Source organism: Brachionichthys hirsutus, chromosome 12, assembly GCF_040956055.1.
Source record: "Brachionichthys hirsutus isolate HB-005 chromosome 12, CSIRO-AGI_Bhir_v1, whole genome shotgun sequence".
NCBI classification, from domain to species: domain Eukaryota; kingdom Metazoa; phylum Chordata; class Actinopteri; order Lophiiformes; family Brachionichthyidae; genus Brachionichthys; species Brachionichthys hirsutus.
The window spans coordinates 12,610,287-12,638,109 of record NC_090908.1 but is presented as its reverse complement, the minus strand read 5'-3'; the positions used below and the strand labels follow the sequence as shown (position 1 = coordinate 12,638,109).

The 27,823-nt window shown below is 47.4% G+C and overlaps 1 protein-coding gene across 1 annotated transcript; it reads right to left on the bottom strand.

Annotated features, from left to right (window-relative positions):
* Window positions 1–2,485: 2,485 nt before the first annotated feature.
* col6a3 (collagen, type VI, alpha 3) lies at window positions 2,486–24,096 on the bottom strand. The gene is made up of 50 exons (XM_068745981.1): window positions 23,729–24,096; window positions 23,574–23,647; window positions 22,715–23,308; window positions 21,402–21,616; window positions 21,023–21,096; window positions 20,345–20,410; window positions 20,190–20,263; window positions 19,331–19,924; window positions 18,653–19,097; window positions 18,498–18,571; window positions 17,631–18,232; window positions 16,806–17,382; window positions 15,413–16,024; window positions 14,659–15,273; window positions 13,871–14,473; window positions 13,123–13,734; window positions 12,694–13,028; window positions 12,392–12,470; window positions 12,119–12,264; window positions 11,945–12,037; window positions 11,796–11,849; window positions 11,554–11,625; window positions 11,435–11,461; window positions 11,316–11,360; window positions 11,148–11,201; window positions 10,977–11,039; window positions 10,017–10,082; window positions 9,869–9,922; window positions 9,746–9,781; window positions 9,594–9,656; window positions 9,329–9,391; window positions 8,929–8,991; window positions 8,638–8,700; window positions 8,212–8,262; window positions 8,079–8,114; window positions 7,934–7,996; window positions 7,623–7,685; window positions 7,346–7,378; window positions 7,225–7,261; window positions 7,124–7,135; window positions 6,543–7,036; window positions 6,343–6,445; window positions 5,194–5,895; window positions 5,001–5,103; window positions 4,857–4,912; window positions 4,515–4,775; window positions 4,299–4,385; window positions 4,110–4,169; window positions 3,312–3,497; window positions 2,486–3,195 (listed from the first exon to the last, which is right to left on the bottom strand). The coding sequence occupies exons 1-50, from the start codon at window positions 24,094–24,096 to the stop codon at window positions 3,152–3,154; spliced, it is 9,966 nt and encodes a 3,321-aa protein (XP_068602082.1). The 3' UTR covers window positions 2,486–3,151.
* Between the last annotated feature and the right edge of the window lie 3,727 nt (window positions 24,097–27,823).

The window sequence follows — 27,823 nt, the reverse complement described above, 5'->3', positions numbered from 1 at the left end:
AACATTTCTTTATTTATAGTCTCTAAAAACGCTTTCTGCCCCCCCCCCCCCATCGGGAATCGGGATGGAACAAATGTCTGTCCTGATGGGGGTTGAGCGTGTTGTAAATCGTCTTCCGTGTCCGATGACGTGTTTCGACGCCGCCGTCTGTTTGCAAACTCGGCAAACATTTATCGGCGTGCTTTCAACCTCCCGCCCGGCTGAATTCCTCCAGCGATCCGACTCACCTTAACCCCCCCGAGGGGAGGAGCCCCGGCTGCAGCATCCTGTCCTGAGAATGGAAGATTCCGGTTGCTTTTAAAACGATCAACCGGGAATAGAGCAGCAAATGTTCTGGAACTAAACGGACCGTGCCGGGCCGCGTGCTCGCCGTTCTACCTGACCACGAATGGGGGGGGGGGGGGGGTTGCTAATCCTCGGGGAGGCGAGGGACACGATGGTGGTCGGAGGGTGGGAGAGGATCCACAGCGCTGCCTCTCAATATGAGAGCCATTACAGGCCCCTGACTTTTATGACTCGGGTGGAAAGACGCGGCGCCAGCGGCGTGACTCATCGGTGGAACAACTGCATGTCCTCCACGCCGCCGCGATCCCACGCTCGCGGCCTCGCGTTGCCAAGTTAATCAACTGGAAAGCGGCGTTGCCAGCCACGACGACGCCACCCCCCCCCCCGGGGGGCGCATCGCCTCGGCTTCACGGCTCCGCTAGCGAAGCAAAGCAGACGCGCCTCTAACGGCTGAAGCTCGGTTCTGAAGCGTGAATGTGGATCAAATCTCTGCACTTCGGTTTCAGAGGCTCCTCCAGAGTCGCTCGTTTTTTCTATTACGCCTTCAAACGGTTCGGGTTCGACAGCAACACGCTTTCCTCCAACTGTTTATGCTAGCTGCTGGCGCCGCCATGCAGCGGCTCGTCGGTTCTGGTTTGGCCCTGGAAGCAGGCGGGGGGGCTCTTCTGGGTTATAAAGCTTCTATTACGCTGTCAGATTGGATATGTGTTTAAAAAAACAACAACTTTCCGTTCATTTTTGCGAATTATCAAAGTCTTAAATATGCGATAAATCCAGTTCCACGTTTATCTGTTTACATCACAGCTGATTTCTATTCATCAAACATCCGAATCAAAGATCATCCGCCGGGGATTTTACTGTGGAAACTTTGAAAGTGGTTTGCTTCTCCAGAAAGCGAGTCGATCCCAGAACCGACCCCCGGTGGCTCGGGCCATTAAACCGTGCACGCTAAGCTAACGTTCCAGAGGATCCGGAGTCCGTCTGAGCAACCGACGCATTCCTGCGTCCCGAGGATGGGGATTAAAAACGGCCGCAGAGACGTGGAACAGTCTCGGATGAAAGGAATGATGAAGGGGTGGATGCTCGCCGAGGATTCCGGCTATTTCATGTTCTTTACGGGAACGTTTCTTCCCCGTTTCAGGGCGCTGAGGTTGTTTTAATGAATATTCTGTTGCTGGAGGAGGGAGGCTGCTTTTGGAACGCCGCTGCTCACTCTCTGCTCGTGGTGGAAACTCTGACGGCGTCCGGCTGCCGAGGCCTCTCGTAAAGCGCCGTTAAACTTCGCTTCTGCTTCCCAACTCCTGCAGAAGTGCAGCAAAGTGTCCCTTAAAACGGACCGAATAAAAAAAAAAAAAAAAGCTCTTGCCGTTTCTGCTGCTGCTAAACTTTACACATTTGCTCCGACTTATTCTAAACGATCATGAAGCTGGAGCAGCTTTTCATTCCTCCTGAGACCTTCGTGCATTAAAAAAAAAGAGTGAATTAAGCTGTCTATAATTTATTTCCTTTTGGTTTCTTTGTTTCCATCCAAATAATTTATTGACCCTTCCTTGCCTCCGTCATCTCGTGTTCCACGTTGGGGGGGGGGTAAGTGATGGAGGGAGGAAATCAGGGAGTTTATCAAAGCGTAGAAGGATTTCCACCCCCCCCCCCCCCCCCCCCAGGAGAAATGACATCTGGACCGTTCGGGGGGGGGGGGGGGGGGGGGGGGGGTCAGAGAGAACTCGTCGCCAGTTCTTTTAGTCACTGAGCAAATATTTAATCTCCTCTCCTCTCCGGACGACGATGAAGTTCGAGCTCCTCGTTTTTCCCTTCTTTGAATCATCCCGATCTCGTGGGAGACGTTTGTTCAGATGGAGGAATGAAGTCCGCCGGAACCCACCGCCTGAGTCCACCGGTCCGAGTCTCCTCTGGCTGAACCCGGAGGTGCTCCTGATGGACAGGCTAGCAGCTAGCATGTTAGCTACATCACTATTAGTGTGTGTGTGTGAGTGTGAGTGTTCACCCTACGACCGTAAATTTACAGAGAGATAAAACATGCTCCTCCTCGGCGCTCCAAACATTCCTTGATTGTGAAAGTTGTACTCCCGGAGTTCCTTTAGAGGAGCTGAATTTATATTAAAAATAAGTTTAGGAGGAACAGGAAGTAAAGGAAAAGAACCAGTTGCTCGCGTTTTATTAGAAAGTCTAATTCATTTTTATTTCCCTTTTGCCCCGATGAAACACAGATTTCAGTAAAAGTACATTCTATTCCTCGAAGGCTTGGAAGCGGCTTCAGAAGTGCACTAAACGTTTTTTTTTTTTAGCATCTGAGCCGTCGGTCGCCGTCGGTTATAAACGCACGCCGCCGTAAAGCACTTGTGTAAACACGGCTGTGGATTGTGAGACAGTGAAGGGTTGAATCCAACAGCCACCGAGTGTCTGGAAAACGGCAATGTGATAAAAATATAAAACCAAAGTACTGGAATTTAGCAATCCCACTCCTACATGTATTGATTTATTGCTAATCTCTTTCCAATATATTCATATGTTTCTTGTTAATTTTAAAATTTTCATTTGAGAGAGAGAGAGAATAAAAAAAGAAAATGTCTAGTTTCCCAGAAAGCTCGACTGAAAGCACCTAAAATCTCCTCCGTTAAAACAAATCCAAGACGTTATGTAGCACCAGTAGGTTAAAACAAATCATGCAGCGAAAGGTGTCGCCTTCCTTCGTGTTGTAAAAAAAAAAAAAGACTACTTCAAGACTTTGGGGATGAAGCCCGTGTTTGAGGGTCCAGTGCAGCCACCGTTGCTTCGGCCGTTTGGGACGCTTCCCCTCAGAATCCCCTGAACAGAGGCGAAAGCTGGCCACGCGCCGCCGCCGGTCCTATGTTCGTACCGCAGCCAAAGCTCCTCCCCTTCTGAGGAATCCTGGAGGTGATTGGACAGAAGGAAACGCTGAGCTCATTTAGCAGCTTTTGCTTTTCTGCTTTCATCGCTGACGTCGTCGGGACGTTCACGTCTTTCCCTGACTGAGAGACTCGTACCTGGTTTCCCACAAGCCCTTGCGCACTGCTCATGTGTCTCGAAGCGGTTCTGGTTTCCGCCGCAGCCTCCGTACCAGAAGCGTGTGCACGCCTTCTTGGCGGCGTCGTAATGCCACTTCAGAACGAACTTGGCGCAAGAACCCTCCTCTTTGGGAAGCTTGCAAATGTCCGAGGCTCTCGAGGCCGCTGTGGGGAGGACAATCGCGGTTAGAGCGAGACTCGCCGCTGTGGGGAGGACAATCGCGGTTAGAGCGAGACTCGCCGCCTGGATCCGGCTTTAGTTACGAACAGAATTAAATCCATAAACTCAGCGGGGGCAGGAGTGAAACACGAGGAGTTGCTTAGGAACGTGTTCAGGGCGGCGCCGCTTCCATCCCGGCGGCGCTCTCGCTGCATCGCCGTGACGCCGCCCTGGTTATTTACCCGGTTTCTGACGGACCGGACTCGCCCTGCAGGCGGCCGCCAGAATCACAACGGGCCGGTGAACAAGGCTTTCCATTCATTTACTCTGACTTGGCTCTCGACCGAAACAAAAGCACGGCCGTCTCATTTTCCACGTTTTAGGCCCTTTCGTTCCGTCAGTCGTTTGGATCATCTGCGGGGCAGCGGAGGGGGGGGGGGGTGGGGGGGTGGGGTCGCAGCTGAACACAAAAGACTCGCTGTTTGTTGCTTGATGTCCAGATAGGTGGCCGACGGCGGAGGCGGTCCGAGAGGCTCGCTCGAATCAGAAAACTGTACAGGAAGCGCTTCACGTTTCACGTTAGGCGTAACTTCAGAATAAAAGCATTGGGACGTTACCGGGAGCTGGGAGGAGCTTCACCGGTTCCGGCTGCTGCGCTCTGGGCTCCGGCTCTGGAACTGTGGAAACACGACAACATCAAAACGGTTCCGGCTTGAAGGATCGGACTCGGACCGGCTGCTGGAATACCGGGAGGGTTTACGACACGAAATGCGATACGGAGGAAATGACCCGCAGCCATCACTCACCGGTCTCCGGCTGGTCCAGCGGTGCCGTTCTGGCTGCACCGGCGACTCTGCTGGGAATCTTGCGGACCGGTTTGGGCTCTGCCGCTTCTGCCGAAGTGAAACCGGCAAAAAACGGAGCAACTGAAACGCCGTTTCTAAGACTCAGGCCCGAACGTATGCCATTTGCGTGATGCGTGTGGCTCAAGCGAAAACGCCGCGGTCTGTCTGCGGACTTACTGGTGGTCACGACGCCTTTGCGGGTGGAGACGGTTTGACCGTCGGCGGTGTGGGCAGTGACCACGGCGTGGTACGTTTGAGAACTCTCCAAGTTGTCCACGGAGAGCTCCGTGCCGGACACGTTGGTCCTCAGCGCCGCGGCGTGGTCGTGCAGCCGCGTCACCGAGACCTCAAAGTAGACGAAGTGTTTGGGGTCTGGGTTGCGCCAACGCAGCCTCACGCCGCTGGAGGTGACGTTGGAGACGTGCAGCTCCTCGCCATCTGAGTGGGGGAGTGGCCAGTAAGATCACATGATTACAGTCCAAACGGAGCTGCTCGGCTTGATCTGGGCCCAAATCCTACCTTTGTGCTTCCTCTGATGAGCTGCCTGCTGGTTCTCGTGATGCTTCTCGTACCTCCTGTAACGGAGGAAAAGTTGCTGAATGAAAACTTCAATGTTTCCAGGAGCTCGAGGGCCAACCGGTGGATCGGCGCCGCGGGACTCACTCCGGTTGCCGCGGCGCCGTGAAGGGGTTCTTCAGCGGCTGGTCGCTCTGGAACCACTTGCAGTTTTTGGAGACTTCGGGGGACATGTAGAACGCGTTTTCAACTGGAAAGAGAAGTAACGGGTCACGTCACTGGATCCGGCGGGGGAATGGGTCGCGCACGGCGCCGAAGAACCCGCCCAAACGGAACTTACTGCTGATATACTTCGGCATCAGCTGCCCGAAGTTCTGGATGTGCTTGTCGTAGAAGTGGGAGATGCTGTCCAGCCGCTTGAAGAAGACATCGGCCGGCTCGCTCGCCATTCGTGACAAGACGCGAGAATCCCCGGCTGTCAGCTGCTGGCCGACGCCCAGGATGACCAGGAAGTAGCCCCTGCACTTGACCTCGGTGGCGATACGCACCAGCTTCTCCTCCTCCTCCTCCACGGCTCCCGTCACAAAGAGCATCAGCACCTTCCTGTCGCGCTGCAGAGGCGCTTTCTCAAACTCCTGCTCGACCGTCCACTCGATAGCCGCCTCCAGCGCCCGGCCGCCTTCCAGCTGCGGCGTCTTCTCCAGCAGGAATTTAACGATATCCTGAGCCGAGCGGTGATCGGTCAAACCGACGTCCACGTGGATGGCGGAGCCCGTCCTGTTGTGGGTGAACTGGTACGGCGAGTGCTGGATCACAGACACCCGGGCGTGGTGAACGGACGACGTGGGATCCGGGGATACTTGGAGTTGCTCCACGATGAGTGCGATGTAGCGTTTAATCTCCGTGAAGACCGTCGGGTAGGTGGACTCCGAGCTGTCCACGAGGAACGCCATGTCGATGTCCACGTCTGTGGCGGACGACCTCCTGTCTCGGCCGGACGGTGGAGGAACGTAGTCGCACGTTTGATCCGGAGCGCAGAGGTCTAAGGAGACGGAAGATATTTGATGTGACTTTCATCGCTGGTTCGATTCTGGTCAAAGACGTTTTGCCTCCGCCAAGAAGCTTCTGTTACAGAAAAACTGCAGGATGGATCTTGATGAAAGAAAATCTGCGGTTGGGTCTTGGTCTAATTTAGATCCCATTAAAGTTTAAGAGCGATCCGGATGCGCGTCTGGATACAATAACAAAAATCTGGATGTTCCTATTGGCTTATAAAGGTCTGTGCTCTCCAAGTGCTTTTCTAGTTCATGTATATACTTGTATTTTAGTACAATATTCCTCCAGTTCTCTGAATGGTGAGAGAATGGAGGCACCAGAACAGGAAGGAAGAGTCAAATACCTAAAATTTTTAAAATATACTTTAAAATAAAGTCCAGCCTGTTTATTCCTCGACTGGAACAGACTTATTTTCCACCGTCTTGGCTCTTACCCAGGCAGATGTGGCAGCTCATGATCTTCTGGATGACGGCGTTGTGCTGAGCGCTCCCGGCGCCGGGGAGGACGATGACCTGGCCGAGCACGGTGCTGTTGACCTGTGGTGGAAAGAGAAGCAAGGAAGATCGTCTCCATGTCTTCCTCTCGAGAAGACAAACCGAAGTCCTGCGGCCGGACGTCTGCGCCCCCTTTCACCTGCAGAGCTCTGGTGAGGGCTCTGTCCTCTCGGTTGACCAGGAACAGGCTGGCGATCCCAGCGTCATGGAGGCGGAGAGCCGCGTTAGTGAGCGCCTGGGCTTGACCCGCCGGCCCACCGACGAAGAACACCGCCACCTTCCTCATAAGGAAGCCGCTACGCACTCTCTTGAAGGTGTTCTGGGCCACGAAGGTCATGGCGCTGTCCAACCTGCGCTCCTTCCGCGTCTGCAGGGTCTGCAGGCCCTCGATGTGCTGGAGCAGGGCGCGCTTCTTCATGGAATCGGCAAACCGGATCTCGGTGGTCACTTCGTCGTTGTACAGGGTCAGAGCCACGCGGGCGCCTCTCGGACAGTTGCTTTCGGCGATGGTGATGTCTCTGACGATGCGTAGGACCGTGTCACGCATGCTGTTGAATGTCTGGCGCCCGTTGCCCTGGGAGACATCCAGGGCGAAGGCCAGCTCGGTGGGGTAGAGGGGACATCCCTGTTGGCCTAAAGGTTAACGCAGAGACGGAGACGCTGTAGCTGCGGTGTCTCTCCGGCCGAGCCGTTGTTGCCTGATCGTTTTATTGTACTTACCATAACAGCCAGCTGGAAAAAGAAGACGCCGCATGTTTGTGAGACACTTTCGTAGCACGTCAACGTTTTACATTTCTGTTTTTGTGGACAATCTGACTTACGACAGTTGTCCCGGATTTTCTTGACCAGGTCACATTGCTGGAAAAAAGAAGAACAAAAAAGATTTAGATCACGGACATCAGACTTTGAGTCTTTACTTTGAAGGAGTAAAGGTTCACGTACCACGACTCCCGGTCCTCGGGGTCCTTTCTCACCCTGTGGGGGACAGACAGCAGCAGCCGTTGTCAACATTGGGACAAACTCAATGCTGCTTAGTCATCGCTCTTTGAACTTCCAGCAATTAGCTCATCAGAGCACCCGGGGTTGGTCGTAAAATAAATAATCCCCCCCCCCAGGTAAACGGAAAAACGGAAAACGAACATTCTATTCTGCCAGGATTCCTCTCGGGCAGGTCGTTCAAATAGTTCACGAGCTAAAAGAAGAGTTTGAAGTTCCTTACATATGGCCCAGAGTATCCGACCTCTCCCTGCTGTCCAGGTGGACCAGGATCCCCGGAGATGCCCTAGAAGAAATAAAGAAAAGGGAGGAAAAATAAGATGCTTTTAAAGCTCATCGAGTGTCAGCAGGCCAGAAAAGATCTTCTTTGTTCAGTGCCGAGACGATATCTTTAAAAGGAAACCTATAAATAGTGAAAGACGAAAGCAGGAAATGACATTTATATGCAGCTAATTCATACGGGGGCTGCACCAAAGGCGTCTCCGGTGACCTCATGTCAACGTTGAGGACTTGGATACCAGCGTGAAGACTTACCCTCTGTCCACGGTTTCCACTGGGTCCCGGTGCGCCCAGAGGGCCGGGGTCGCCGGATCCTCCCTGGGACAAGAGAAGGACAGAGAATGAATGATGGAAAGTAAAATGATCACCGGCAACCTTTTAAATTCAATCGTCGTCTGACCTTTGGTCCTGGGAATCCTGGGAAGCCTTCGTCCCCCTGTGGAGGCACAATGCATGTTAAAACGTGATTTATAGCCCGTGTAAACGAACGCTGCTGCAAGTTCTGTTTATGCTACAGATCAAAAGTCGCTTGCCTTTCTTCCAACAGGCCCCGCGATGCCAAAGCCGTCTCTGCCGTCATCACCCTGAGGAACAGACAGAATAAAGAGGCTAAGAATTCATCCGCATTTACTCCTGGCAGCAAGAAGGAAAAGATCGACCCCCCCCCCTGTTTCCGAGGTAGCACGACTCTGAACTGTTACATGATCCCGTGTGATATTAGGGGACTGATTCAAGACGCAGCTGATTAAAAACAGGCCTGATGTATTACGAGATAGAAAACACGCGGGAAGCGAAGTCTTGCTTTGAGCCGCAGACGACAATGAGGGGAAAGAAAAGCTTCTTCAACAACGCCTCCTGCCAGACGGCTTCTCTCTCTCATTGATCTCTCGCTGATGTTTTGGACGGGAAAGACTGCGTCGTATTCTGCTCATGCGAAGACGATGTGGTTCCATCCTTACCGGCTCTCCGCGGGGTCCAACATGTCCAACAACACCCTGAGGTCCCGGCTCTCCCGGCTCTCCCTGCAGGGAGACAAATGTCAACGGTGACATATTTGTTGAAGCTGTCGGGCCATTTTGAGGATTTGATCATGCCGATATGCTTTTATTCTGACGGTATAACAAAAGAGCACCTCTGTTCGCTCAAACGGACGATCTGTGGGTCGCAATGTGAGCGAGCGAGCGAGGCATAGCGTGTTTGTCTGAAACACTCCTCATATGGAAGAACAGAAGCCTTGCCAAACTCCTTACCTTGCGACCAAGCGCTCCTCTTCTGCCGGTCTCTCCAGAAGGACCTGGGTCACCTCCAGGACCCTAGAAAACCAATCAATCTGCTTTTGAGTTTATTGACCTGCTGTTGATGGAAGGGCTGAAACATGATCCCGTGTTTCCTGGCCTTCTTGTGGAAGGTGATTTAGGAGTCGACTATCATTAAGCAGCACTACACCTTGTTATTTCACAATAAGAGCATGAAACATTCGTATTCTTGTGCTGTGTGCTTTTTATGTTACAGTTTTAAAACTTGCAAATTGGGAATCAATATGTTTACATTTGCAATTCTTATAAACTGCATATCAGAGTAAACAAAAGGTCCGGATTCTAAATGTGATGAACGGGATAGATGGAAGCCATGCCTACGTCCCTCACTCACCTTGGGTCCAGAGTTCCCGTCTTCCCCTCTGGGTCCTGGTGCACCATTCGGTCCAGGTGGACCCTTAGAAAAACACAAGACATTGATTATGCACCAGGCCAAAAATCAAGGAGGATAAAACCTCTACAGAAATATAAATAATTCAGTCACAGTCCAGTCCAAACAATATGTAACATTGGAAATACAGCCAAGGAAAGATCATGACTCATTTTACTTTGGTAGCTTTATTGTCTGTAACATAGAGTGAGCGGAACAGAAAACTCACTCTCGATCCTCCGACGCCAGGCTCTCCTGCCACACCATCCGCTCCCGGCCTCCCAGGATTTCCCTTGAACAACATGCAAGCGGCCATATTTACCAATCGCTGGCTTTACGAGGGTTTCTGCAAGAAGATCTCATCACCAAAACGTGACTTACAGCCTGTCCGGGCGGGCCTCTTCTACCGTCAAGTCCCTATCAATCAATATCAAAATATTGATTAACAAAAAGCACCACTTAATACAGTGCAGTAAAGATTATGACACCATTTCAGCCGTTTACCGTTCTTCCCAGTTCCCCGTCGGCCCCCTTCTGTCCGTCCTCACCAGGCTCTCCCTACCATTTTAGAGGAGGTATCAGTTAAACCAATCCAGGTACCAAGTTAACCTGCGACTAAACATCAACACGATGTGATGAGGAGGAGATTTACCACTGGCCCGGCATCACCGAGGTCTCCCTTAGCTCCTGCGTCGAGGTTATCTTGTCCACTTGAGCCCTGTTACACAAATATCACGAATGTTACCAGCATTCTTGTAACAATGGAAAATTCACGGTGATAGCCATTTTCAAAGATTAAATGTAAAGTATTTTAATCCATGAGTATTTTGGCATTGTGACATCACACCACTTTGATGTGTTTTAACCTGGGCTTCTCCCTTCTTTGTTCTGGTAGGCAGGAGGGACACTCACGGATGCTAGCGCATTAGCTACGACACCTGGTAAGAGCTTTTTCTTCAGCTACAGCTAAAGCGCACACCACGGTATATTTTAACATTTTAAGTGAGAAATGAGATGTTTTTGCATTTTGTCAGCACTGCTGAATCTTTTTATTTCTTGGCTTCTGGTTTTTAAGCAAAACACAAAATTACGCAGACTTTCTTGCTTGAAGCTAGCTAAGATAGCACCTGTAATGTGTATCTGAAAGCCATTTCTATGTAGTAAGTAGCAAATGTTTCATTCATATTTGCTCAACAATGCAAGTTTATCATTTTATCTGTTTCGCGAGCTTCATTTTGTATAACAGCCGACAAGTCACAAGCTTTCTTGTTTTCGAGTTAGCTGAACAAAGGTTCACAACAGTCTGATTGAGGGGTAAATTACAAGGCGCTGATTAATTATTCTATTTCTTGCTTTAGTAGTCGGCAGGGTCGTATTTTAACATTCAGGTTCAAAGCATGAATGGAAATGGGGGCTGGCTTTTCAAAAGCTCTTGTATATTTATGCTAAAACGCAGTTCTAAAAAGATTTAAAGCAAGAAATTGACTTCAAAATAACAAAAATGCTTGCTAATGTTGTAGCTTAGTTTGATATCTAGCGACAGCAAATGTTTATTCATATTCAACCTATGAACACAATGTTTTATGAAGAGTTTTTCTTTTTGACAACTCACAGGGTCTCCTCTGATTCCCATGTCTCCTCTGTCTCCTGCTTGTCCTTTGAGACCTTTGGGACCCTGAAAGCAATAAATGTGTTTTGTGGACATTCATCACAAATCCAAAATAATGGATGAAAAGATGAGTAAAAATAAAAATAGATAAATAAATTTTATCTGGACACTCACTCTCCGGCCGGGATTTCCTAGTTCTCCCGGGGGTCCAGGCACCCCACCTTTGCCCTGAAAACATGCAACAGATTCTGATAAAAGTGCACAATCATGCATAAAACAGAACTGATATAAGATTTGCTCACGTCACGCTCCTGCAACATGTAAAAATCTAATAGAACACACCTCTTCTCCGTTGATTCCATCGAGCCCAATTTCTCCAAAATCACCCTGCAACATGGCGACAGTAAGTTAGAGAAGTTTTTTTTTTTTTTTGCAGCTTTATCTAATAATGAAAAACTAACCTTTTCGCCTGAATACCCGCGAGCACCCTGGAGAAAACGAAAAAAACAGTGTTACATGGTTTTATTTAAGATAAATTCATGATAAAGTTGGCAGCTTTTGATGTTGACGGTGAATTTACCTTGACACCTCTCTGTCCTGGACATCCCTGGAAACCCTGAGTGCCATTAACTCCAGGAAGACCTCGCTCTCCCTGTCATCACGGACAAAAGAAATTGGTTAAGTTATGCAGATTGGTGAGAACATGGAAAAAGATTGAGATGTTGTCTGTAGACTTAAAATCCATCATTAATCGATCAGGGCAGTTGACCCTAACAAGAGTCACATAGAGACCATGTGGTACATACAAGCATGCAAACTTACAGGCCCCCCCTCATCTCCAGGATGACCTTGGCTTCCTGGTAATCCTGGACCACCCTGAAAGACCAAACAACCACATATAAGCTTCTGATGAACAGGGTCTTTATATATTCTGAAATACTTGTGTTTTTCAGTATTTTGACTTGAGATACCTTAGACCCGGGGATTCCGACTGCGCCTCGGTCTCCTCTGGCTCCAATACATTTACATGGGACGGCACAACACTCCCTCTCTGCAATATTGTCCTACGCAACAAAAGACAACAGATGTTGAGTGATTCAAGGGGGAAACATGAAGCTTCTTTCTAACTGTACTTTAATACTCACCAATTCCTCCATCAGCTCATAATCCAAGTCCATGACATTGAGTCGTAAGGGTCTGGTGTACCTGAAGCCACGCCCAAATTCCAATTGCAAAGCTTCCTCAAATCTGGGCACTCTCTCCAGTCCGACCAAGATGAAACTGCTCACTCCTGTTTTTACAGAGTTTCAGTAACGTATTTAGTATTTATTCCACTTATTACTTATGAATATGACATAGCTGTAGTTTCACAAAAGGCTAAAGATGGACATAGTCTAGTTTTTACTCCATTTCTTCACCTGACCGCTGCAGTTCTTCAACTTGGTTTTTCATTTCGATGTACGGGGCATCAAGACCATCAGTCAGATGAATGGCAACCTTTAGGAAAATAAAAAAGAGCTTTCATTCTTCCCTGCATTACCCATGAGACTTAGATTATTACGTGATTTTCTTTTTGCTGAACCAACTCCTTTAATACTCATTTCATATAATATGACTTGAGTTATGTGACTTTTTGGTAAAAAAACAAAACAAAAAACACTACAGTTATGGAATTAAATGTTAACTGGGCCTCATGATAAAAATATCTCTATTGACTAACCTTAACAACATTGTTCTGTCTTGAATTGAATCTATTGGTGTAAGCTGAGATGGTCTTTCCAGTCAGAACAAATGGACCACGATTCTGTAGACCTCTAAAGCCCTCAAAGAGCTCATCAGCATTGCCTGTGAAGTCAAGCTGGACAGGCTGAGACGTAGCATCCAGAACCAGAATTCCCACTTGTACCGAAGGAATCTGCCCAGATGAGCAACTGATAGATGCCATGTTGGTTATTCTCTGTAGAATGCTACCCATTTTGTTCTGGAGGTTGGTCTGACTACTGAAGATGTTTTGTTCAGAAACATCAAAGCCCACCAACACCTCTATGTCGCAACCTGCCAAACAGAGCATGGTTTAATTTTAATAATTAATATCTTAATATTCATACGTCAAGTCTGTAGGCAAGACAGAAATAACACTGCTACTTACTTTTTGGAGCTTCCTGCACACCAGTACACAGCTTCCCCTTGACTTCATCATCCAAAGTCTCCAGGATTTGCTCATTGAGCTCGGAAAGTCCCTGAACATTGCTTGATCGGGTCATAGTGCTGGACTCACTGGCTAAGAGTTCTAACTCATTCCCAGTGTCGCCCACTCCCACAGCAAAGATTCTCATGCCCTTCTTCTTCAGACCAAGGATTGCTGTTTTGCTGTCATCAGCAGAGTTTCCACCAGTGACAATCATTAAGATCTGTGGAGTTCCCTCGTCCATCCTACTGCCCTTTTCTTTGGTGAAGTGGACATTCTGAACATGTTGAATGGCTGCACCAGTGTTGATTTTGTTTCCGCCTTTGTACTCAACTCGGCCAATAGCGTCTATGATGTCTTGCCTGTTCTTGTATGTGTTGAGGTAGAAGACGTCGGTCACATCTGCAGCATAATGTGCCAGGCCAATCCGCAGATTGTCTCTCTCAGTGAAGAAGAGATCAATTAAGTTGGAGATAAACAACATCAGTTCGTTGAAGTTGTTCTTGCCGAAGTTAATGGAGCCATCAACTAAAAACACAATATCAGCCTTTTTGGGTGCAGGCAGGCCTGATGCTATGAGTAGGAAGATCGAGGATTACAGGGTAAAGGTAGCAAAGAACAGGAGAAAGAAATGGAGAAAAAGTCATTCATTTGATTGTGTGTGGATGGGTGTTTTCTGATTATCTATATTTGTGTTTGCACAACTTACTAGGACCTTCATATTCATCTGGGTCAGGAATAGATGGGATGGTCCCACTCAGCCTGGCAATAAATCTGTCCCCAATTGCTGGCAGGCCTGGGAATGTAGGTACTTGAAGGACATCTTCCGAGCTGGTAGCAATTTGAGTTAGCTGCTTTGTGTTTGCCCCACCAGCTCCAACACCAATGCAATTGATCTGAGAATTTCTAAGCAGAGGTCCGTATGTGGAGACATCTTGAGGGGAGCGTCCACCCGTGAGAACCACAAGATGCTGGGAGGCCTCAGATAGACGAACACCAGCTGAGGCTTTTAACTCTTGATCCATAACATATTGAATGGCATCAGCCAGATCTGATGAGCGGCCACCCATCTGACGAAGTCTTTTGATTGCCGATATGACAGCTGGCTTATTATTGTGTGTGTTGAGAGAGAACTCTGTCTTGACTTTGTCTGCGTACTGGATAATAGCCACGCGCACTTGATCAGGCTGCACACTGAGCTGTTCGACAATGCTGAGTATGAAGTCACGGATATGAGCAATGCCGGCCTGGCCAGTGCTGTCGGAACCATCAATAAGGAAGAGAATATCCTTTTTCCCAAGATCCAGTATGCCTGCAAAAATAAACACAAGTGAAAACACATATATAAATTGGAGTTGAAAGACCAATGAAGGTCACAAAATGTCTGTGACTATGCATTGACTCTTAATCAAAACCAAGCTCTAAGGATTTGTAGTGTCCCCGATGGTTGGTTCAAACACTTAACTTCAAGTTAAATACAATAGTAATATGACTTACCCTGGTCCACCGTGGGAGGAACATAATTGATTATATCAGCGGTGGATATTGTTTTGACCGAGTTAATGAGCTGCGACTCTACTCTTGGAAGCTGCTGGAAACTGTCCACGGTATACACGAGGTCTGGTTTCAGAGCAATTTGTTTCAGTTCATCAGGGTCTGCATTCTTTGATCCGATAGCAAGAGGTGCAACCTGGTTTCTCTTCAGTTGGTCTGCTGCAGTGGATACATCATCTGTGGACTTTCCACCTGTAACTACAATGAGGAACTGGGGCACACCATCCTCAATGCGACTTCCGGCAGACCTCTGGTAGATATTTCTGGAGACCCACTCAAGAGCTTGTCCTGTGTTTAGAAGGTTGCCACCTTTGCTTCTGAGTTTTCCCACAGCCTGGCGAACCTCATCTTTCGTAGAGTATTCATTCAGAAGAAATTCTAACTTTGGGTCATCACTGTACTGAACCACTGAAATTCGGACCTTGTCGAGTCCGACATCCAGCCGTTCAATAACTCTTCTTATCATTTCCCGGATGGCAGCAAACTCACTGCGCACCGCCGTTGTGCCATCAATTAGGAATACGACATCCCTCTTTTCTCCTCCACTGGGTGCTGTTACTAGGATTCAAGCACAACAACATTGCATGGTTACAAACTACAGTGTTCTCAATTGATACATCAAGTCAAAGAATCAAATATAAAAGCCATAAATGGACACTCCAAACGCTACTGCAGGAATCAAATGAAAAGAGATTACCTTCAATGGTTGGGAATACTGGACGCATCTTGGCAATATCTTCGTCTGACAATTCAGTGAGAGTGGTGATTACTTTATCCTGAACTACACCCAGGCTGGGGATGTCATCTACAGTGAAGGCAAAGCCAGGTACATATGAAACCGTCCATAGCTCTGTAGGGTTAATGTCCCTGGTCCCAATGCTGAAGGGGAGAACCCTGGACTGTTTAAGGGAAGAGGCTGACCGACTGATGTCATCAGTTGAAGACCCACTGGAGATAACAATCACAAACTGTGGGACACCCTCTTGCTTCCTGCTCCCACGTGCTGCTGTCAGAACATCCTGATTGATGAATTGCAAGGCCTGACCCAGGTTACGTTGTCTACCGCCACGCTGCCTCATTCCTCTGACGGCATTTAAAATTTCTTCTTTTGTCGTATGTGTGTTCAGATACAGATCAGCTTGCGCAACATTGCCATACTGGACTAGGGCAATCCGAATCTTATTCTCGGCGACATCAAGACTCTCAACAATATGGCGGATGAACTCTTGAATAATAGGAAATTCTCTTCCAACGCCATCAGAACCATCGACAAGGAAAACGATATCCCTCTGGGGCCCCTGCGATTCAGCTGAAAGAGAAAGAAAATTGAATATGACTTCAAAGGTCAAATGTGGAATAACCTGGCGACATGGAGAATAGCTTAGCCCACAGTCTGTTTTAAACTGATGACAAGTGTCTTGTCAACCCACAATCCTTCTGCTGGCAAAGCTATGGTGCTAATATTTCCTTAATTTGAATAAGAGAAGAACTGCACATTTGTTTTTACTCATTGGAACACAGCTATTTTGTGATGACTATGAATAAAAAAAGAAACCTGGTAATGCTGACCCATGACAACAGCATTTTAAGATAAAGTGAGCCAAAATGGCATCACAAAATACTGGCCTGTTCTACGGCAGTAGAACATAGGTGACCAAGAGATGGGTCTAAGAGACATTAAAAGTAGATGACACATGTTTTCACAATTTCTAGAACCAAAAGGAGGAAATAATTACAACAAATTTACTTCTGCTCAATTTGTTGATGAAATTCGTAAAGTAAAGAAATATCTATTTCTCAAAACACTGTTTTCAGCAAATGGATTATCACCAAACCGATAAAATTCACTGATGCAACACCAAAAATATACAGGAATGCATGAGGGTTTAAGATAAAAGGAAAGAGAGACCATCAATGAGTTCACACAACAGCAGTTGTTGAATCTTTTTGTAAGGCAAACATAACACTATATCTACTTAAAAGAACATAGACAGGTGAGGAAGTATCACACCAACTGATGTTCTTTTAAATTATGTGAAAGAAATCAGGAAGGATATCCGGCAAGGGAGAGGCCATGCTTGTTGACGTACCAGCGACAGTTGGTGATTCTGGGGTGATGTCAAGAATCACAGCCTCCACAGAGGACTGAAGTTGCTGTTGGACTCTGGGAAGGTCCGTAAATTCAGATACAGATAGAGCAGAACTGGGATTGTGTGCTATCTTCTGCAATTCTCTGGGATCGGACCTCCTGCTTCCAATTGCAAAGATCAGGACACCCAGCTGTTTGAGAGCAGCTGCTGGTGCATTGACACTGTCAAAAGACCTTCCACCACTTAGCAGAATCAGGAGCTGTGGAACTCCTTCCAGGCGCCTGCTTCCAGCAGAAGTCGTGAAGACATTATCCCTCAAGTGCTGGAGAGCTTCCCCAGTATTGAGGGTTCTTCCGCCTTTGTGGCTCAAACCTCTGACGGAGTCAAGGATCTCGCCTTTTGTTGTGTACGTGTTGAGATAGAAATGGACAGCTGGATCTCTGCTGTACTGAACCACTGAGACTCGGTCTTTGTTGTCATCCACACTGAGTGTCTCGACTATTCTTTGGACAAAGTCTTGCATAGCTGCAAATCCACTTATAGTTCCATCAGATCCATCCAACAAGAACACAACATCCTTTCCTGATGGCTGTCTCTCCACTAGGGAACATACAGTTTGAAAGACGGTTAGTTATGCTAATGCGACCAACGTGTCACGCATTAAAGGTCGATGGTGAAAGGCAACCTCAATGTTTGCGGCTTACTGTATTAACACTGGTGCACTTGTTATGCCATAGTGACTGTGGTTGACTTAAACTTACTAAATACTTTTGAATTGACTTCAGTTTGGAGCTGCCATGATCTTGGAATGTAAAAATGTGTTACTTTCTTACCAGTTACTGTTGGTGGCATGGGTGTGGCCCTCACTCGCACTGTGCTCATTACAGAGGAGAGCTGTTCTTGGACACTGGGGAGGTCAGTGAACGCAGACACTGTTAGAGCATAATTAGGGTCATAAGAGATCTTCTGCAGCTCATTTCTGTCGGAGGCTCTTGTCCCAATGGGAATCGCAACAATGCCCTGCTGTTTGAGAGCAGAGGCTGGCGTTTCTACATTGTCAAAAGACCTTCCACCATTTAGCAGGATCAACATCTGTGCAACCCCTTGCAGTCGTCTGCTCCCGGAGGAGGTAGTAAAGACATTGTCCTTGACATATTGGAGGGCTGCCCCAGTGTTGAGGGGCTGGCCTCCTCTGTGTTTCAACCCTCTGACCGAATCCACAATATCCTCTCTTGTGGTATATGTGTTGAGATAGAAAGTGACCTCTGCATCTCTGCTGTACTGGACCACAGAGATGCGGTCATTGTCTGGCCCCACATTGAGTTTCTCCACAACTCTTTCAACAAAATCACGCATGGCAGGGAAGCCATTCCTTGTGCCTTCAGAACCATCCAGAAGGAACACAATGTCCCTTTTGGCAGTCTCAACTGAGAACAAAGGGAAGACAGAAAAATAAGTGCCTTTGCAAGACATACGCTGGAGTTTATATCATGATGCTGTAAAGTATTTGGGAGTTTATTACGAAACATCTGACCAAGTTCAAATTAAAGCCGAACCTTAGGCAAACTTAATGTCTACTTCAAAGAACATGCACAGGTGAGGAAGTATCACACCAACTGATGTTCTTTTAAATTATGTGAAAGAAATCAGGATGGATATCCGGCAAGCGAGAGGCCATGCTTGTTGACGTACCAGCTACAGTTGGTGAATCTGGGGTTATGTCAATAATCACAGCCTCCACAGAGGACTGAAGTTGCTGTTGGACTCTGGGAAGGTCCGTAAATTCAGATACAGATAGAGCAGAACTGGGATTGCGTGCTATCTTCTGCAATTCTCTGGTATCGGACCTCCTGCTTCCAATTGCAAAGATTAGGACGCCCAGCTTTTTGAGAGCAGCTGCTGGTGCATCGACACTGTCAAAAGACCTTCCACCACTTAGCAGAATCAGGAGCTGTGGAACTCCTTCCAGGCGCCTGCTTCCAGCAGAGGTCGTGAAGACATTGTCCCTCAAGTGCTGGAGAGCTTCTCCAGTATTGAGGGTTCTTCCGCCTTTGTGGCTCAAACCTCTGACGGTGTCAAGGATCTCGCCTTTTGTTGTGTACGTGTTGAGATAGAAATGGACAGCTGGATCTCTGCTGTACTGAACCACTGAGACTCGGTCTTTGTTGTCATCCACACTGAGTGTCTCGACTATTCTTTGGACAAAGTCTTTCATAGCTGCAAATCCACTTATAGTTCCATCAGATCCATCCAACAAGAACACAACATCCTTTCCTGATGGCTGTCTCTCCACTAGGGAACATACAGTTTGAAAGACGGTTAGTTATGCTAATGCGACCAACGTGTCACGCATTAAAGGTCGATGGTGAAAGGCAACCTCAATGTTTGCGGCTTACTGTATTAACACTGGTGCACTTGTTATGCCATAGTGACTGTGGTTGACTTAAACTTACTAAATACTTTTGAATTGACTTCAGTTTGGAGCTGCCATGATCTTGGAATGTAAAAATGTGTTACTTTCTTACCAGTTACTGTTGGTGGCATGGGTGTGGCCCTCACTCGCACTGTGCTCATTACAGAGGAGAGCTGTTCTTGGACACTGGGGAGGTCAGTGAACGCAGACACTGTTAGAGCATAATTAGGGTCATAAGAGATCTTCTGCAGCTCATTTCTGTCGGAGGCTCTTGTCCCAATGGGAATCGCAACAATGCCCTGCTGTTTGAGAGCAGAGGCTGGCGTTTCTACATTGTCAAAAGACCTTCCACCATTTAGCAGGATCAACATCTGTGCAACCCCTTGCAGTCGTCTGCTCCCGGAGGAGGTAGTAAAGACATTGTCCTTGACATATTGGAGGGCTGCCCCAGTGTTGAGGGGCTGGCCTCCTCTGTGTTTCAACCCTCTGACCAAATCCACAATATCCTCTCTTGTGGTATATGTGTTGAGATAGAAAGTGACCTCTGCATCTCTGCTGTACTGGACCACAGAGATGCGGTCATTGTCTGGCCCCACATTGAGTTTCTCCACAACTCTTTCAACAAAATCACGCATGGCAGGGAAGCCATTCCTTGTGCCTTCAGAACCATCCAGAAGGAACACAATGTCCCTTTTGGCAGTCTCAACTGAGAACAAAGGGAAGACAGAAAAATAAGTGCCTTTGCAAGACATACGCTGGAGTTTATATCATGATGCTGTAAAGTATTTGGGAGTTTATTACGAAACATCTGACCAAGTTCAAATTAAAGCCGAACCTTAGGCAAACTTAATGTCTACTTCAAAGAACATGCACAGGTGAGGAAGTATCACACCAACTGATGTTCTTTTAAATTATGTGAAAGAAATCAGGATGGATATCCGGCAAGCGAGAGGCCATGCTTGTTGACGTACCAGCTACAGTTGGTGAATCTGGGGTTATGTCAATAATCACAGCCTCCACAGAGGACTGAAGTTGCTGTTGGACTCTGGGAAGGTCCGTAAATTCAGATACAGATAGAGCAGAACTGGGATTGCGTGCTATCTTCTGCAATTCTCTGGTATCGGACCTCCTGCTTCCAATTGCAAAGATTAGGACGCCCAGCTTTTTGAGAGCAGCTGCTGGTGCATCGACACTGTCAAAAGACCTTCCACCACTTAGCAGAATCAGGAGCTGTGGAACTCCTTCCAGGCGCCTGCTTCCAGCAGAGGTCGTGAAGACATTGTCCCTCAAGTGCTGGAGAGCTTCTCCAGTATTGAGGGTTCTTCCGCCTTTGTGGCTCAAACCTCTGACGGTGTCAAGGATCTCGCCTTTTGTTGTGTACGTGTTGAGATAGAAATGGACAGCTGGATCTCTGCTGTACTGAACCACTGAGACTCGGTCTTTGTTGTCATCCACACTGAGTGTCTCGACTATTCTTTGGACAAAGTCTTTCATAGCTGCAAATCCACTTATAGTTCCATCAGATCCATCCAACAAGAACACAACATCCTTTCCTGATGGCTGTCTCTCCACTAGGGAACATACAGTTTGAAAGACGGTTAGTTATGCTAATGCGACCAACGTGTCACGCATTAAAGGTCGATGGTGAAAGGCAACCTCAATGTTTGCGGCTTACTGTATTAACACTGGTGCACTTGTTATGCCATAGTGACTGTGGTTGACTTAAACTTACTAAATACTTTTGAATTGACTTCAGTTTGGAGCTGCCATGATCTTGGAATGTAAAAATGTGTTACTTTCTTACCAGTTACTGTTGGTGGCATGGGTGTGGCCCTCACTCGCACTGTGCTCATTACAGAGGAGAGCTGTTCTTGGACACTGGGGAGGTCAGTGAACGCAGACACTGTTAGAGCATAATTAGGGTCATAAGAGATCTTCTGCAGCTCATTTCTGTCGGAGGCTCTTGTCCCAATGGGAATCGCAACAATGCCCTGCTGTTTGAGAGCAGAGGCTGGCGTTTCTACATTGTCAAAAGACCTTCCACCATTTAGCAGGATCAACATCTGTGCAACCCCTTGCAGTCGTCTGCTCCCGGAGGAGGTAGTAAAGACATTGTCCTTGACATATTGGAGGGCTGCCCCAGTGTTGAGGGGCTGGCCTCCTCTGTGTTTCAACCCTCTGACCGAATCCACAATATCCTCTCTTGTGGTATATGTGTTGAGATAGAAAGTGACCTCTGCATCTCTGCTGTACTGGACCACAGAGATGCGGTCATTGTCTGGCCCCACATTGAGTTTCTCCACAACTCTTTCAACAAAATCACGCATGGCAGGGAAGCCATTCCTTGTGCCTTCAGAACCATCCAGAAGGAACACAATGTCCCTTTTGGCAGTCTCAACTGAGAACAAAGGGAAGACAGAAAAATAAGTGCCTTTGCAAGACATACGCTGGAGTTTATATCATGATGCTGTAAAGTATTTGGGAGTTTATTACGAAACATCTGACCAAGTTCAAATTAAAGCCGAACCTTAGGCAAACTTAATGTCTACTTCAAAGAACATGCACAGGTGAGGAAGTATCACACCAACTGATGTTCTTTTAAATTATGTGAAAGAAATCAGGATGGATATCCGGCAAGCGAGAGGCCATGCTTGTTGACGTACCAGCTACAGTTGGTGAATCTGGGGTTATGTCAATAATCACAGCCTCCACAGAGGACTGAAGTTGCTGTTGGACTCTGGGAAGGTCCGTAAATTCAGATACAGATAGAGCAGAACTGGGATTGCGTGCTATCTTCTGCAATTCTCTGGTATCGGACCTCCTGCTTCCAATTGCAAAGATTAGGACGCCCAGCTTTTTGAGAGCAGCTGCTGGTGCATCGACACTGTCAAAAGACCTTCCACCACTTAGCAGAATCAGGAGCTGTGGAACTCCTTCCAGGCGCCTGCTTCCAGCAGAGGTCGTGAAGACATTGTCCCTCAAGTGCTGGAGAGCTTCTCCAGTATTGAGGGTTCTTCCGCCTTTGTGGCTCAAACCTCTGACGGTGTCAAGGATCTCGCCTTTTGTTGTGTACGTGTTGAGATAGAAATGGACAGCTGGATCTCTGCTGTACTGAACCACTGAGACTCGGTCTTTGTTGTCATCCACACTGAGTGTCTCGACTATTCTTTGGACAAAGTCTTTCATAGCTGCAAATCCACTTATAGTTCCATCAGATCCATCCAACAAGAACACAACATCCTTTCCTGATGGCTGTCTCTCCACTAGGGAACATACAGTTTGAAAGACGGTTAGTTATGCTAATGCGACCAACGTGTCACGCATTAAAGGTCGATGGTGAAAGGCAACCTCAATGTTTGCGGCTTACTGTATTAACACTGGTGCACTTGTTATGCCATAGTGACTGTGGTTGACTTAAACTTACTAAATACTTTTGAATTGACTTCAGTTTGGAGCTGCCATGATCTTGGAATGTAAAAATGTGTTACTTTCTTACCAGTTACTGTTGGTGGCATGGGTGTGGCCCTCACTCGCACTGTGCTCATTACAGAGGAGAGCTGTTCTTGGACACTGGGGAGGTCAGTGAACGCAGACACTGTTAGAGCATAATTAGGGTCATAAGAGATCTTCTGCAGCTCATTTCTGTCGGAGGCTCTTGTCCCAATGGGAATCGCAACAATGCCCTGCTGTTTGAGAGCAGAGGCTGGCGTTTCTACATTGTCAAAAGACCTTCCACCATTTAGCAGGATCAACATCTGTGCAACCCCTTGCAGTCGTCTGCTCCCGGAGGAGGTAGTAAAGACATTGTCCTTGACATATTGGAGGGCTGCCCCAGTGTTGAGGGGCTGGCCTCCTCTGTGTTTCAACCCTCTGACCGAATCCACAATATCCTCTCTTGTGGTATATGTGTTGAGATAGAAAGTGACCTCTGCATCTCTGCTGTACTGGACCACAGAGATGCGGTCATTGTCTGGCCCCACATTGAGTTTCTCCACAACTCTTTCAACAAAATCACGCATGGCAGGGAAGCCATTCCTTGTGCCTTCAGAACCATCCAGAAGGAACACAATGTCCCTTTTGGCAGTCTCAACTGAGAACAAAGGGAAGACAGAAAAATAAGTGCCTTTGCAAGACATACGCTGGAGTTTATATCATGATGCTGTAAAGTATTTGGGAGTTTATTACGAAACATCTGACCAAGTTCAAATTAAAGCCGAACCTTAGGCAAACTTAATGTCTACTTCAAAGAACATGCACAGGTGAGGAAGTATCACACCAACTGATGTTCTTTTAAATTATGTGAAAGAAATCAGGATGGATATCCGGCAAGCGAGAGGCCATGCTTGTTGACGTACCAGCTACAGTTGGTGAATCTGGGGTTATGTCAATAATCACAGCCTCCACAGAGGACTGAAGTTGCTGTTGGACTCTGGGAAGGTCCGTAAATTCAGATACAGATAGAGCAGAACTGGGATTGCGTGCTATCTTCTGCAATTCTCTGGTATCGGACCTCCTGCTTCCAATTGCAAAGATTAGGACGCCCAGCTTTTTGAGAGCAGCTGCTGGTGCATCGACACTGTCAAAAGACCTTCCACCACTTAGCAGAATCAGGAGCTGTGGAACTCCTTCCAGGCGCCTGCTTCCAGCAGAGGTCGTGAAGACATTGTCCCTCAAGTGCTGGAGAGCTTCTCCAGTATTGAGGGTTCTTCCGCCTTTGTGGCTCAAACCTCTGACGGTGTCAAGGATCTCGCCTTTTGTTGTGTACGTGTTGAGATAGAAATGGACAGCTGGATCTCTGCTGTACTGAACCACTGAGACTCGGTCTTTGTTGTCATCCACACTGAGTGTCTCGACTATTCTTTGGACAAAGTCTTTCATAGCTGCAAATCCACTTATAGTTCCATCAGATCCATCCAACAAGAACACAACATCCTTTCCTGATGGCTGTCTCTCCACTAGGGAACATACAGTTTGAAAGACGGTTAGTTATGCTAATGCGACCAACGTGTCACGCATTAAAGGTCGATGGTGAAAGGCAACCTCAATGTTTGCGGCTTACTGTATTAACACTGGTGCACTTGTTATGCCATAGTGACTGTGGTTGACTTAAACTTACTAAATACTTTTGAATTGACTTCAGTTTGGAGCTGCCATGATCTTGGAATGTAAAAATGTGTTACTTTCTTACCAGTTACTGTTGGTGGCATGGGTGTGGCCCTCACTCGCACTGTGCTCATTACAGAGGAGAGCTGTTCTTGGACACTGGGGAGGTCAGTGAACGCAGACACTGTTAGAGCATAATTAGGGTCATAAGAGATCTTCTGCAGCTCATTTCTGTCGGAGGCTCTTGTCCCAATGGGAATCGCAACAATGCCCTGCTGTTTGAGAGCAGAGGCTGGCGTTTCTACATTGTCAAAAGACCTTCCACCATTTAGCAGGATCAACATCTGTGCAACCCCTTGCAGTCGTCTGCTCCCGGAGGAGGTAGTAAAGACATTGTCCTTGACATATTGGAGGGCTGCCCCAGTGTTGAGGGGCTGGCCTCCTCTGTGTTTCAACCCTCTGACCGAATCCACAATATCCTCTCTTGTGGTATATGTGTTGAGATAGAAAGTGACCTCTGCATCTCTGCTGTACTGGACCACAGAGATGCGGTCATTGTCTGGCCCCACATTGAGTTTCTCCACAACTCTTTCAACAAAATCACGCATGGCAGGGAAGCCATTCCTTGTGCCTTCAGAACCATCCAGAAGGAACACAATGTCCCTTTTGGCAGTCTCAACTGAGAACAAAGGGAAGACAGAAAAATAAGTGCCTTTGCAAGACATACGCTGGAGTTTATATCATGATGCTGTAAAGTATTTGGGAGTTTATTACGAAACATCTGACCAAGTTCAAATTAAAGCCGAACCTTAGGCAAACTTAATGTCTACTTCAAAGAACATGCACAGGTGAGGAAGTATCACACCAACTGATGTTCTTTTAAATTATGTGAAAGAAATCAGGATGGATATCCGGCAAGCGAGAGGCCATGCTTGTTGACGTACCAGCTACAGTTGGTGAATCTGGGGTTATGTCAATAATCACAGCCTCCACAGAGGACTGAAGTTGCTGTTGGACTCTGGGAAGGTCCGTAAATTCAGATACAGATAGAGCAGAACTGGGATTGCGTGCTATCTTCTGCAATTCTCTGGTATCGGACCTCCTGCTTCCAATTGCAAAGATTAGGACGCCCAGCTTTTTGAGAGCAGCTGCTGGTGCATCGACACTGTCAAAAGACCTTCCACCACTTAGCAGAATCAGGAGCTGTGGAACTCCTTCCAGGCGCCTGCTTCCAGCAGAGGTCGTGAAGACATTGTCCCTCAAGTGCTGGAGAGCTTCTCCAGTATTGAGGGTTCTTCCGCCTTTGTGGCTCAAACCTCTGACGGTGTCAAGGATCTCGCCTTTTGTTGTGTACGTGTTGAGATAGAAATGGACAGCTGGATCTCTGCTGTACTGAACCACTGAGACTCGGTCTTTGTTGTCATCCACACTGAGTGTCTCGACTATTCTTTGGACAAAGTCTTTCATAGCTGCAAATCCACTTATAGTTCCATCAGATCCATCCAACAAGAACACAACATCCTTTCCTGATGGCTGTCTCTCCACTAGGGAACATACAGTTTGAAAGACGGTTAGTTATGCTAATGCGACCAACGTGTCACGCATTAAAGGTCGATGGTGAAAGGCAACCTCAATGTTTGCGGCTTACTGTATTAACACTGGTGCACTTGTTATGCCATAGTGACTGTGGTTGACTTAAACTTACTAAATACTTTTGAATTGACTTCAGTTTGGAGCTGCCATGATCTTGGAATGTAAAAATGTGTTACTTTCTTACCAGTTACTGTTGGTGGCATGGGTGTGGCCCTCACTCGCACTGTGCTCATTACAGAGGAGAGCTGTTCTTGGACACTGGGGAGGTCAGTGAACGCAGACACTGTTAGAGCATAATTAGGGTCATAAGAGATCTTCTGCAGCTCATTTCTGTCGGAGGCTCTTGTCCCAATGGGAATCGCAACAATGCCCTGCTGTTTGAGAGCAGAGGCTGGCGTTTCTACATTGTCAAAAGACCTTCCACCATTTAGCAGGATCAACATCTGTGCAACCCCTTGCAGTCGTCTGCTCCCGGAGGAGGTAGTAAAGACATTGTCCTTGACATATTGGAGGGCTGCCCCAGTGTTGAGGGGCTGGCCTCCTCTGTGTTTCAACCCTCTGACCGAATCCACAATATCCTCTCTTGTGGTATATGTGTTGAGATAGAAAGTGACCTCTGCATCTCTGCTGTACTGGACCACAGAGATGCGGTCATTGTCTGGCCCCACATTGAGTTTCTCCACAACTCTTTCAACAAAATCACGCATGGCAGGGAAGCCATTCCTTGTGCCTTCAGAACCATCCAGAAGGAACACAATGTCCCTTTTGGCAGTCTCAACTGAGAACAAAGGGAAGACAGAAAAATAAGTGCCTTTGCAAGACATACGCTGGAGTTTATATCATGATGCTGTAAAGTATTTGGGAGTTTATTACGAAACATCTGACCAAGTTCAAATTAAAGCCGAACCTTAGGCAAACTTAATGTCTACTTCAAAGAACATGCACAGGTGAGGAAGTATCACACCAACTGATGTTCTTTTAAATTATGTGAAAGAAATCAGGATGGATATCCGGCAAGCGAGAGGCCATGCTTGTTGACGTACCAGCTACAGTTGGTGAATCTGGGGTTATGTCAATAATCACAGCCTCCACAGAGGACTGAAGTTGCTGTTGGACTCTGGGAAGGTCTGTAAATTCAGATACAGATAGAGCAGAACTGGGATTGCGTGCTATCTTCTGCAATTCTCTGGTATCGGACCTCCTGCTTCCAATTGCAAAGATTAGGACGCCCAGCTTTTTGAGAGCAGCTGCTGGTGCATCGACACTGTCAAAAGACCTTCCACCACTTAGCAGAATCAGGAGCTGTGGAACTCCTTCCAGGCGCCTGCTTCCAGCAGAGGTCGTGAAGACATTGTCCCTCAAGTGCTGGAGAGCTTCTCCAGTATTGAGGGTTCTTCCGCCTTTGTGGCTCAAACCTCTGACGGTGTCAAGGATCTCGCCTTTTGTTGTGTACGTGTTGAGATAGAAATGGACAGCTGGATCTCTGCTGTACTGAACCACTGAGACTCGGTCTTTGTTGTCATCCGAACTGAGTGTCTCGACTATTCTTTGGACAAAGTCTTTCATAGCTGCAAATCCACTTATAGTTCCATCAGATCCATCCAACAAGAACACAACATCCTTTCCTGATGGCTGTCTCTCCACTAGGGAACATACAGTTTGAAAGACGGTTAGTTATGCTAATGCGACCAACGTGTCACGCATTAAAGGTCGATGGTGAAAGGCAACCTCAATGTTTGCGGCTTACTGTATTAACACTGGTGCACTTGTTATGCCATAGTGACTGTGGTTGACTTAAACTTACTAAATACTTTTGAATTGACTTCAGTTTGGAGCTGCCATGATCTTGGAATGTAAAAATGTGTTACTTTCTTACCAGTTACTGTTGGTGGCATGGGTGTGGCCCTCA

Coding starts and splice junctions, on each gene's coding strand:
- col6a3 (XM_068745981.1), bottom strand. CDS start 24,096: ATGAAAGACTTTGTCCAAAGAATAGTCGAGACACTCAGTGTGGATGAC. Junction 11,462..11,553: donor CAGGACAGAGAGGTGTCAAG/GTAAATTCACCG, acceptor CGTTTTCTCCAG/GGTGCTCGCGGGTATTCAGG. Junction 7,379..7,622: donor TCGGATACTCTGGGCCATAT/GTAAGGAACTTC, acceptor TGTCCCCCACAG/GGTGAGAAAGGACCCCGAGG.